This window comes from Rattus norvegicus, chromosome 19, assembly GCF_036323735.1.
Source record: "Rattus norvegicus strain BN/NHsdMcwi chromosome 19, GRCr8, whole genome shotgun sequence".
NCBI classification, from domain to species: domain Eukaryota; kingdom Metazoa; phylum Chordata; class Mammalia; order Rodentia; family Muridae; genus Rattus; species Rattus norvegicus.
The window spans coordinates 68,744,413-68,757,298 of record NC_086037.1 but is presented as its reverse complement, the minus strand read 5'-3'; the positions used below and the strand labels follow the sequence as shown (position 1 = coordinate 68,757,298).

The following is a 12,886-nucleotide window of genomic DNA, read 5'->3' as shown; positions in this document are numbered from 1 at the left end:
CCTCACTCTCTCAGTCCTCCAGTGGACAGACAGGAGGTAAGCTTGCCTGTGTGCCCTTCCTTATAAAGGCTGGATGGCTGAGGACCCACTGTGGAGGCATTTATCTGCTTCTCCATAAATTAGATCATTTAGCTATTTGGAAATTCCTTCCCCCTCTGCCCAGCCAGTGCCCCAGCCTCTAAGGTTTCTGGCCTTCTGCTGTCTGGTCTTAAACCCAATCTAAAACTAATCCTAGAGGAAATTAGCCTGAAAATCCTGGAATCTATATAGACTTGGATTGATGCTCTTGAAATCATGAAATAATCCTTTTCCCTCACCTCAACAGTGCCCTTTACTCTCAGGAACACCTTGAACCTAGCGCAGAGGCCGGAGAGATATTTATAGCTCTGACATACGGTGCAGGCTTTGATGAACGCCTGCACAAGGCTGGATGTCTGGGCATGTGGACCTGGCTGTGGCATCATTTACTGCCTAATCCATAGTGGCTGCTACCCAGGAGATGCCTGACAGAAGGCATAGTCCCCGAGGGCCCCAGCTGGTGGGTTTGGAAAAGTCTGGGCCTGTCACATGTGCTGAACATGCAAAAGGAAGCAGTTTGAATTTCTGGGTCCATTTGTGTCACCAAGGGAACTTCACTACACAAGGAACACCACACTCACTCAGGCAGGAGGAGACATTGTGACTGGCTGTGGCTTCTGACCAGGGCACCTTGGGTAGGCCTTCTGGGCATGCTCCATGCCACCGGAAATAATCGGGAACTTTCAAGGGGGAGAGTTTATTTGTCCATGTATTTTGAGACAGATTTCTATATTTATTTGAGATGGTCCAGCTCTGCCTGGTCTCAAACGCTTAGAGATCCTGCCTCCACATGCCCAGCTCTTGGATTAAAACTGTGTGCCACCACACCGGACTCAGGCTGGGGGGGGGCAGCCTGGGGCAGGGGTGACTGTTAAGGCACTATGAAGAATTTGTACAGATACCAGAGAGAAGCCATGTTTGCTGACTCAAGCCTGTGTTCTCCGAATGACTAAGGCAGAAAAAAGAAGAATTGCTGCAAGTTTGAGGTTAGTCCACACTATAAATCAAGTTTTAGCCTCTTAAGAGCTATACAGTGAGCGAGATCCTGATTCAGAATGAAAGGAGAGATAGAGAGATAGGGGTATATATATATATATATATATATATATATATATATATATATAGAGAGAGAGAGAGAGAGAGAGAGAGACCAGGATAACAGGTTACATGCAGAAAAGCCTTGAATTTTTTTAAAAAATTTATTTATTATGTATATGTGAGTACACTGTCACTGTCTTCAGCCACACCAGAAGAGGGCATCGGATCTCTTTACAGATGGTTGTGAGCCACCATGTGGTTGCTGGGAATTGAACTCAGGACCTCTGGAAGAGCAGTCAGTGCTCTTAACCGCTGAGCCATCGCTCCAATTTTTAAAGAAAGATGTTTCATTTCTTGGCCTTTGGCTAAAATCCAGTGAAAAGAGGGGTATGGTTGGCCCTAAAGAGCTGCTTCTGGGGGGCGGGGATTGGAGAATATATATGGTCAGTGACCATCAGTAACAATAGTAAAGGCTACCAGGACTCTGTGTGTCTTAGTGTTCTATCGCTGTGAAGAGACACCATCACCAAGGCAACTATTATAAAAGAAAGCATTTAATTGGGGCCTTTGCTTACAGTGTTAGAGGTTTAGTCCATAATCATCATGTCGTGAAGCATTCAGGCCTGATACGGGGCAATCATTTACCCTGATCTGCAGGCAGAGAGAGAATCTGGGCCTGGTGGGGGCTATTGAAACCTTCAATAAGGCCACGCCTCTTAATCCTTCCCAATCAGTTCCATTAACCAGTGACCAAACATTCAAACATAAACCTATGAGGGACATTCTCATTCAAACTACCATATTGTGCTCATTCCTAAAGAATACCTCACCTTCAGGGCTGGAGAGATGGCTCAGCAGTTAAGAGCACTGACTGCTCTTTCAGAGGTCCTGAGTTCAATTCCCAGCAACCACATGGTGGCTTATAACCATCTATAATCAGGTCTGGTGCCCTCTTCTGGCCTGCAGGTGCATACACGCAGGCAGAAAGCTGTATGATGCATATATACATAATAAATAAATAAAAATGTTAAAAAAAATCTTAAAAAAAAAGAATACCTCACCTTCAATACATGCCATTCTCTGTAAGACGGTGCTCAGCTGCTACCTCAGAGCATCAAAGAAGTCCATAAATAAGGTGGAATATGGGCTGGAGAGATGTCTCAGCGGTTAAGAGCACCCGACTGCTCTTCCAGAGGTCATGAGTTCAATTCCCAGCAACCACATGGTGGCTCGCAACCATCTGTAAAGAGATCCGATGCCCTCTTCTGGTGTATCTGAAGACAGCTACAGTGTACTTATATATAATAAATAAATAAATCTTTAAAAAAAAATAAGGTGGAATACACCTTTAATCCCTGCACTCCTGAGGCAAAGGCAGATAGATCTCTGAGTTCGAGGCCAGCCTGGTCTACAGTGAGAGTTCCAGGACAGCAAGGGCCACACAGAGAAATCCTGTCCCAAAATATAAACAAACAAACAAATAAATAAAAAACATTAAAAAACATAAAAAAACAAATATGGCTCAGTAGTAAAAGGTGCTTGCTTCTGAACCTCATGATATAAATTTGAACCGCAAAACCCATAGGAAAGTGGGGAGGACTGAATTCACAAAGCTGTTCCTGATTTTTATACATGCATGCCTTCCAAATGATCATAAGTAATAAATTAAGAAAGAGAAATCCATAAGTCCTGTGTCTATATTGTATATACGTGTGTCTATATTGTATATATTGTGTACATATGTGTGTATATATTGTGGGCCATGTGCTAGCAAAATTTGTCAGTCAAAGATCAGGTGGTTGAACAATTACATATCTAAAAACGATATTGCTAACATTGTGTTCTTGGCCCTCAATGTTTGGAAGCAGAAAACCTGCCAAATTTGTGGGTAGCACAAGACTTGTTGGGAAACTTCTAGACAGTGACCAAACCCATCTCCTGAATTCAGCAGCCTGCAACTGTGGGCTCAGGCCAATGAGCGAAATGATGATCAGGGGCCAGTGGGACACTCTGATGGTAACAGTGATGCTACCAATCCTGGCAACCTATAGTCTGTGCCCAGGACCCACACGGTAGAGAGAGAGAACCATTCTGACTTGCACATTCTTGTTGTGGCATTTGTATATACATACACACACACATACATACATACATACATACATACATACATACATACATACATATCATACCCGCATATACATATACACACACTTACATACACATACATATACATACATATATGCACATACATACATATACACACATACATAAACATACATATACACATACACACATACATATACATACATATATACATACATACAGGTAAAATAAAATGTCAGCCAATATAACTTCCAGATTTGTACTAAAGTTCTTTATTCATTTAAACAGGGTCTCATGTAGCCCAGGCTATCCTTGAATATTCTATATAGCCAAGGATGATCTTGAACTTCTGATCCTCCTGCCTCTGCTTGATGAGTGCTAGTATAGCAGGCTGTGCCGTCATGCCAGGTTTATGTGGTGTTTGTGGGATCAAACTAGACTGTGCATGTTAGGCAAGCACCCTACCCACCAAGCCACATCCTCAGCTCTGCACAGAGATTTAGCAAGATGGAGGGCCTTCATGAAAGAGCACTAGAGAGTCAGACCCACACTCACAGTAGGTAAAATTTGCCCCCGGCCCTGCCTGTTTTCCTGAGGCACCAAGTAGATCCCTACCAGTCGTTGGAGAAGAAAGTTACTTTTCTTCCCCCTCCTGCTGAGCCACCTGCCTTTGAAGATCCAGGAACTGTGCCCAGCCCACGGACACCCAGGGCCAGAACAGGGAGGGGTCTCGGAACATCTCATGTTAAGCATGCTAAACTTCAATGTTTAATGCATATATACAACTTTAATCCTTTTATTTAAAAAAAATAACAAATGCACTCGGGCGCCGTGTCACATCCTTTTAGTCCCAAAACTCTAGAGGCAGAGACAGATCTCTGCGAGTTCCAGGAAATCCTCATCTAGTTCCAAGTCAGCGAAGGCTACGTAGTAAGACCCCATCCAAACAACAACAGAGAGAACAAAACGAAAACTAACAATAGATACACCATATATAAGGACATGTCCTTATGCCCACGTGGGACAGTGTATGCTATGGAGAGGGTAAAGATGAGCTTAGGGCTGGCATGGCTCTTAAATGGTTCCTCTTCACCAGGGAGAGGGACTTCATTTAACGGTCTGTAAATTCCAACATTCAAAGAAAATGGCTTGCTAATGGATGCCTATGTCTCCAAACAGGAGGTGACACATAGTCTTCAAGGGCCTGAAGGATGCAGTGTGTTTCATGCTGCTCCAGAGTTGGAAAGACAGTGGCCTTACCAGGTGAACCAGGCTGGTGGACCAAGTAACAGCACTCTACCTCCACAGGTCAAGTACCAAGTAATAGTACTGTCTCCATGGGTCAGGTACCAAGTAACAGCACTCCACCTCCACAGATCAGGTACCAAGTAAGAGCACTCCACCTCCACAGGTCAGGTACCAAGTAACAGCACTCCACCTCCACAGGTCAAGTACCAAGTAACAGCACTCCATTTCTATGGGTCAGGCAACGAGCACTCTGCTATGGAGTCACTTGTCTGTTTCAATCAGCCTGACTCCTTAGAGAGATCCTCACAGCCCTTCACAGCTGCAGCCATCTCAGTCTACCAGAAAGCGCTCTATTCTGAGGCAGATGCCGCCGCCCTTCCTCCTCCAACCTCTGATCCTCTATTATTGATGTGTGCTTCCATTTAGAGAGAACAAGAGCTGTACTGTTAGAGGAAAGGTCTAACAGGCTGTCTCCTACAAGTTCTCCAAAGCAGATCAGGGCAGCAGCATGGAGCAGTGATGGTGAAAGAATGTTGATTAGCTTCCTAAAGTGATTCATGCTGTAATGCAGAACTTGGAGGCAGTGGGAAAGGCAGGAGGGTTGTCATATAATTTAGACTAGACTAGCCTACACAGGGAGATCTTGTCTGAGGAGGAGGAGGAGGAGGAGGAGGAGGAGGAGGAGGAGGAGGAGGAGGAGGAAAGGGAGGAAGAGGAGAGAAGAGGAGGAAAGGGAGGAGGGGAGGAGGAGGGGGAGGAAGAGGAAGAGGGGGAGGAGGGGGAGGAGGGGAGGAGGAGGTAGTGGTCCTGGAGAGATGCCTTAGATATTAAGACCAAATACTGCTTTTGCAGAAGACTGGGGATCTGTGTGTGTGTGTGTGTGTGTGTGTGTGTGTGTGTGTGTGTGTGTGTGTGGTCTACTGATTGAAGGTCTACAGTTACCCTCAGGCGTATTCCTGTCAGACAAGGAACATTTCAGAGACTCAGCAGTTGTTCCTAAGGAGTGGTTGTGCAGTAAAGACAGATCTCCCTGTGGGAAGACTAAAATCCCTTTCTAACATCTAGCACATTTTCTTTTAGATAAGTCTGACAAAGAAAACTTTATTCGAGGGTTGGAGGGATGGCTCAGCGATTAAGAACACTGCTCTTCCAGAGGTCCTGAGTTCAATTCCCAGCAACCACATGGTGTCTCACACCCATGTGTAATGGGATCCGATGCCCTCTTCTGGTGTGTCTGAAGACAGCTACAGTGGACATACATAAAGTAAATAAATCTAAAAAACTTATATACATATAAATATACAGAATCACACATGTACATACACACATATGGAGAGAGAGAGAGAGAGAGAGAGAGAGAGAGAGAGAGAGGCGCTTCAAACTGCATATGTGAGAACGCCCTTAAAGCTCCCACTCTCTCTGCCTCTACTTCCCAAGGGCTAGCATTACCTAGGTTTATGTGGTACTAGGATCAAACTACAGGCTTGTGAAAGTTAGGCAAGCACTCTGTCAACTGAGCCACATTCCCAGCCACAAAGCAGACTTTTCTTCTTTCGGTTTTTCTTTTTTTGTTGTTTTTGTTTGTGTGTTTTTGTTTTTTCTTTTCTTTTATTTTTTTGAAACAAGTTTTCTCTATATAGCCCTGGCTGTCCTAGAATTAGCTCTGTAAACCAGGCCTCGAACTCACAGAAACCTCTGCCTTCTAAATGCTGGCTGTTCAAAGGCCTAACTCACCCTACAGAGCCTATCTCTGGTTTGTCACTGGCAGCAGGGCACAATGTGACACACCAGGGTTTAGCAGTGTGAGTGTGTGTGTGTGAGAGAATGTGAGTATGAGTGTGCAAGTATGTGTGTGAGTGTGAGTGTGAGAGTGAGAGTGTGAGAATGTGTGTGTGTGAGTTTGCGTTTGTGAACATGTGTGTCTGTGTGAGTATGAGTATGTATAGTGTTTATTTGTGAATGTGTATGAGTGTGTGTTTGTGAGTGTGTGTGTGTGTGTGTGTGTGTGTGTGTGTGTGTGAATGTGCACATGAACCTTGGGAGCGGCACTGGCCTTCCCCACTCTGACCACTGGCCAGAGCCCTCCCTCTTACCCACACTTTTGTCTCTTTCGGGCTGTTGATTTCAGAGTGAGCTTTGAGATATACGGAGAGCAAGAATCCTCTAATTTTGCCTCTGATATTCTAATGCGAACACATTTTTCTCCTCAGATTGTTTTCCTTCCACAAATCTAAGCAGACTATATCTATCTTTTTAATTAATTTGTTTAACTTTATTTTGTGTGTCTCTGTGTCTTGAGTGTTTGTATGTCTGTGTGCCCATCACGCCTGGTGCCCCTGGAGGCCAGAAGAGGCATCCACTCACCTGGAACTGGAGAGTTGCTAGCTAACATGTGGGTGCTGGGAATCAAACCCGGGTCCTCCGGATGAGCATGTAAGCCAGTGATCTTAACTGCTGAGCCAACTCATGCTAGGCAAGTGCTCTATCACTGAGCTACATCCACCGTCACTTTCTCTGGTAAATACTTTTGTTTGACCTAATAAATGACCTAATAAAAATCCCAGTTTCCTGTTAGACTCTCAGTTTATCAGAGTAAATCAATAGGTCAAAGGTCTATTTAACTCACAAGTGCATGGGCCAGCATGTGGAGAGAGATGTGCTCTGAGATTCCTGGGGAGATTTGGTACTGACTAAATCTTCAGTTGAAAAACCATGATGAGGGCTGGAGAGATGGCTCAAAGGTTAAGAGCAGTTGGCTGCTGTTCCAGAGGTCCTGAGTTCAATTCCCAGCAACCACACGGCAGCTCACTATCCAATGCCACCTTCTGGTCTTCAGGCGTACTGCAGGCAGAGTACTTGGATACATAATTTTTTTGAAAAAGAAGAAGAAAGAGGGAGAGGGGAGAGGGGAGGGAGAGGGGGAGGGGAGGAGGAGGAGGAGGGGGAGAAGGAGGGAGAGGGGGAGGAAGGAAGAGGAGGAGGAGGAGGAGGAGGAGGAGGAGGAGGAGGAGAAGAAGAAGAAGAAGAAGAAGAAGAAGAAGAAGAAGAAGAAGAAGAAGAAGAAGAAGAAGAATCATGATGAAGAATGCCTCACTCACTGAGTACCATGGTTTAGCATCAGAGAGCAGCGCCCTTCCATGGTTTCCCACCTCTGACACTGACTGCTGGGGAAGGGAAAATGCTGTTTCTGTTGAACAGCCTGCAGGTTCTAGCTGTGCTTGGGACTGGAGAAGATTGAGACAAAAAATACCAATAGAGAACATCTGTACCATGTGGTGACCCATGCCTGTCCTCCCAGCCCCTCAGAAGGTGACTCAGGACAGATCACAAGCCCCAAGGCTGGCCCAGGCTACAGTGGGAGTCTAAGGTCAGCCAGAACATGATTCTCTGCCTCAAAATAAGAAATAGAAAAGGGTTGAGGACAAAGCTGACTTAAAGAGTGCTTGCCTAGCATGCACCAACCCCTGCCTGCATCCGATCCCCCACAGCATATAGACTGGAAATGGTAGTGCACACCTCTGATCCTAGCACTGAGGAGGTGGAGGCAGGAGGATTGGAAATGTAATGTCATCTTCAGTTACACAGTGAGTCTGAGTCCTTGTCTCAAAAAATAAAAAAAATAAGCTTGCTCTCTCTCTCTCTCTCTCTCTCTCTCTCTCTCTCTCTCTCTCTCACACACACACACACACACATGCACACACACCCCAACACACACACATGCACACACACCAACACACAGACACACACACATGCACACACCCCCCAACACACACACATGCACACACACCAACACACACACACATGCACACACCCCCAACACACACACATGCACACACACCCCCAACACACACACACACACACACACACACACACACACACACACACACACACACAATAGCTCTGATTGTTTCTTGGGGCAGAAAGGTGGAAGGATATAAATGGAGTGCCCTATTCGTCAAAGCAGAAAGACAGACAGACAGGAACTTTCCCTGAGAGGTAGAAAGGAAGTCAGTTCACTAATCAAAGAGGAAGAGAAACGTCTTCCAAGGTCTTCACAAATGGGACCGAGGGCCAAGAATGACGCTTGCTTGTGGACCATATTTGGGACCCCAGGTTCTACACCCAGGACAACTCGGCTGTGACGTTCTCTCTCAGTGTCAGCTCTGTTTAAGGTTCAAGGAAGCCCAGAGTAGCAGAGTGGTGAGTGCTCATTAGCAATTGGTATTACAGTTTCTAGCTTATGGGTTCACATCTGGATAGGACTGCTTGTGATCTTTCTCTCCCTGTTGCAATTAGGCTATGAAAGCTGGTGAGCGGGGAGGGAGCCTCCAGCTCATTCCAGCACGGCTGTCCTGTGACCAGTTTGTGGTGTCTTCTGCATCAGGGCCTTGTCATCCTCTTCCAGTGGGCAAATAAGAACAATGGCATTAGCCTGACAGGAACCTGACAGTTAGGAGCCTAATGAGGTCTCATTTAGGTACTGCCTTCACGATATCCTGACCAATCTTTTTGCTTTGGACTTATTTCTGTCATTGAGTTGACTGATGTCTTCTTTTATTTTATTTTATTTATTTACTCTCCATTAGATTAAATCCGGGATGGGTACAGCATTGCACGGATTCTGTGTCCGATGGCCTTTGCAGGAAGTTTGCTTCGGAATTTGGCACGAACCACACCACTGTTCCCATGGGCCCGATTTACCTTTCCCCAGATCACTCTGGTTTTGTTTGGTTTGCCTCCAGGAGTCACTGTATTGTTTTTTGTTTTGTACACACAAGCACACCTCTTGCCTAAGTAGAACTCAGTTTCATCTCGGGTATAAACACCTTCGATTTCAAGGAGAGCCGTGTGTTCTCTTTGGTTCCAGAGGCCTCGCTTGTAGCCAGAAAAATGGCCTCGCACCACAGCCTTGCACCACAGCCTTGCAGACATTCTTGATTTTCTTTTTTTAGAAGTCCTGTTCCTAGCAGGCCTCTGAGGGCACCAAGATGGCGGAAAGAGAGCTGATGTCTTCTTTAGGAACCATGAAGTTTGTTAGTTTTAACTTTTTGGAGACTGGGTCTCACTATGCAAACCTGGCTGGCCTGGAACTTCTCTTGTAAACCAGGCAGGCCCTGAACTCATAGAGCGCCTTCAGCCTCTGCCTCCCGAGTGTGGGGATCAAAGGCATGGGCCACCGCACCTGCCTGACTCGACCATTTTGAAGATTCTTCTGCCTCCATCTTTCGGTTAGAATCGTTTAATCAACTTACATTTTGTAAATACCGTTAGCATTGACATTTAGTATTTTATTAAGTGTTTTCCGTGTTTCAAATGTTCTTAATTTCCCTTACTATTCCTTATTCTGTCTTTTTCTACTAGAGAATACATATCCCATAGTCACAATTATTTTGCTTTCTTTTTATGGAATAATATTGGATAGCTGTCTTAGTGATTCCCCTTGTGGAACGGACATCTTAAAACAATCGAGTTTGAATTAATGTTGACTTAACTTAAACAATTTGGATAGATTTTGCTCACTTATGGCTTTATATTGTGCCCCTTTCAAACGCAGCAGCCGTAAAGTTCATGTCCTCTTTTATTGTATTGCCATCAGCATAGTCTCCCTGTTATTGTTTTCTATGTTTGCCTTTTAATTAGAAGAAGACATTGACAACAGAGTGCTGTCTTTTTGTCTGTGTGTGACCTTTTATTGTTACTAATGTTTAGCTATTTGAAATTAGCAGTATGTGTCCAGTTGTTTCATTTCACTGTAAAAGGCTCCCTCTCATACCTATTTATAATAAATAATGTCTTGTGTTGCTTAAGAAAAAAGAAAAAGGTTCTCCTGCTCCCAGTAGCTCTGGAGGTCAGCTTTTCGGGCAACAGAGGAGTTGGGGTGTGGACACACTGAGCTGTGGGCAGTAACTGGGCAGTGGGACAGTGGGGTGCTTGTCTCCTCAGGGAAACGTGAGAACTCATATACTTACAGCAACAGGTGAACGGAGTAACCGACCCAAGCAAGTACCGGAAGCAGCTTTCTTCAGGAAGTGTCCCAGGGAGTGTCAACACACTCCAGGGAGAGCCAGCCCCATGCCCAGGAGTAATGGCCAACAAAAGGCAAACTCAGTGCCATTTTTTTTTCTTTTTTTTCGGAGCTGGGGACCGAACCCAGGGCCTTGCGCTTGCTAGGCAAGCGCTCTACCACTGAGCTAAATCCCCAATCCCAGTGCCATTTTTTTTAAAGATTCATTTATTTATTTTATTTATAAGTACACTGTAGTTGTCTTCAGACACACCAGAAGGAGGCATCAGATCTCATTACAGATGCTTGTGAGCCACCACGTGGATGCTGGGATTTGAACTCAGGACCTCTGGAAGAGTAGTCAGTGCTCTTAACCGCTGCGCCATCTCTCCAGCCCCTTTCATGGACTTTTTGCTTCATTTTGACATTTTCTATTTTATCTTATTGGCCCTTTGTTTGTTTCTTTTGATTCTTTTTTTTCCTTTCTGTTTTTGAGGAGGTTTTGTTTCTGGTTTTTCTGTTTTTGCTGCTTTTTTCTTTTTCTTTTCTTTTTTGGAGAGGGAACATGATCAAAATGTTGTGTTATGAAAAACAATTTTCAGTTAAAAATAATAAAGAAAAAAAAAGAAATGCAAGAGAGTAGGAGCCTCAAGCTAAGCTTCAGCACCAGGATGAGCATCATCAGCATCATTAACACCAGCACCGGGATTACCAGCATCAACACCAGGATTATCAGCATCAGCACCGAGATTACCAGCATCAGTACCAGCTTTATCAGCATCAGTACCACCAGTAGCATCAGTACTAACATCATCAGCATCATTAACACCAGCACCGGGATTACCAGCATCAGCACCAGGATTACCAGCATCAGTACCACCAGCAGCATCAGTACTAACATCATCAGCATCATTAACACCAGCACCGGGATTACCAGCATCAGCACCAGGATTACCAGCATCAGTACCACCAGCAGCATCAGTACTAACATCATCAGCATCATTAACACCAGCACCGGGATTACCAGCATCAGTACCGGCTTTATCAGCATCAGTACTGGCAGCAGCAGCATCATCAAAAATCAGTACCACCACCACCACCACCAGCAGCAGCAGCATCTGTATCAGTATCATCATCGCCATCACCATCACCACCACCACCATCAGCAGCACCAGCAATGCTACCATTACAGAAGACAGCCGTGAAACTTCTATCCTGGCACGTTCTCAAAGCAGGTGTTTCCAGTGCAGCCAAACGGGGCTGCACATGGAATTTTGTGTTCTGATAAATTGCCGTGGTAATCACACTGTTCTTCTCCATTTGACAGCTTATTATCTAGCAGTCAAAGTAATTGGGGAGATTTCTGTTTCTCTGTCACATGGTTCTAAGGGTGGGCGTGGGGGGAATGGTTGGAGGGTGGCAGAGGCAGGGGTAGAAATGGGGTGGGGAGGGAAAAAGGAGAGGGGGCACTGAGGGAAGGGAGGGCAGGCATCGGGAGAGGAAGGAAAGAGGAAGGGCGGAGGAGGAGGAGGAAGAGGAGGAGAGGAGAAGTGGAGGGCAGAGGCTTAGCGTCTCTGGGGGCATCAGTCCCACCTGAGGCTTCTCAGGTGAGCAGAAGCGGAGTCTAATGAGCGCCTGTGTTTGGCGGGCTCCACACAGAACATCTGTGCTTCTCAGGCTGGCGGAGTGAAGGTTGCTGGCAGTTTTCCCTTAGAGCCTCCAAAGCTCCTATTGTGTGTGTGGGGGTGGGGGGCAATACTGTCGGACCTGTGGCTTTTGCATGTACAGGGGGTACAGGGGGTCCAGGTCATGTGGGAGGGATGAGATTCCTAGTCTAACTTCCTACACACTTCTATTTCAAAGCTTGATTTTTTTTTTTTCTGGAGAAATAAGGGTATGGCCATCAGGACAACCCAGAGTAACAGTCATTGTCCTGAACCTCATGTTCTGCACTGCGTCTCCACTGTCTGCTGTAGGTGGTCAAGAAGGGGGCAAGTAAATCATTTCTGAGTTGTCACTGAGGACTTTAAAAATTCTTATTGTTTTAGCTTCATTTATTTTATTACTTTATGTGTACGAGTGCTTTGTCTGCAAGTATATATACAGGCGCTACGTGCTCGCCTGGGGTTCCACGAGGTCAGGAGAGGATGTTGGATCCCTTGGGATTGGCATTACAGACATCGGTGAGCTGCCTGCCCGGGGCTGGGAATCCAATCATAGGGCCTCTGCAAGAGCAGCAAGTGTCCTTAACTGCTGAGCTAACTCTCCAGTCTCCGGGATCTTCACTCTCATTCAGCTGCATGGGTCAGTTTGAGAGCTCTGTCAACTCCTTTCCGGACCTCAGGTACTGGGAACTAGGAGACAACAGTTGGGCCCAGCTGGGTTAAAAGCCCTTCCTTTGGGTCTGCACAATCA

At 45.6% G+C, this 12,886-nt stretch overlaps 1 protein-coding gene across 3 annotated transcripts; it reads left to right on the top strand.

Annotated features, from left to right (window-relative positions):
* The first annotated feature begins 203 nt into the window (after positions 1-203).
* LOC108348965 (uncharacterized) lies at positions 204-11,777 on the top strand. Of its 3 annotated transcripts, XR_001842352.3 has the most exons (4): positions 283-1,064; positions 4,399-4,527; positions 8,764-8,944; positions 9,054-11,777. XR_001842352.3 is itself a non-coding variant. In XM_063278683.1 (3 exons), the coding sequence occupies exon 3, from the start codon at positions 11,056-11,058 to the stop codon at positions 11,674-11,676; it is 621 nt and encodes a 206-aa protein (XP_063134753.1). In that variant the 5' UTR covers positions 204-1,064; positions 4,399-4,527; positions 8,764-11,055; the 3' UTR covers positions 11,677-11,777. The 3 variants fall into 3 exon arrangements, 2 of the variants coding, with proteins under 2 accessions (XP_063134753.1, XP_063134754.1); XM_063278683.1 differs by having other exon boundaries at positions 204-1,064; positions 8,764-11,777; XM_063278684.1 differs by lacking the exons at positions 283-1,064; positions 4,399-4,527 and having other exon boundaries at positions 7,432-8,944.
* Positions 11,778-12,886: the final 1,109 nt, after the last annotated feature.

What these genes read in the sequence shown, in the direction of transcription:
- LOC108348965 (XM_063278683.1), top strand. Translation starts at nt 11,056, where the DNA reads ATGAAAAACAATTTTCAGTTAAAAATAATAAAGAAAAAAAAAGAAATG.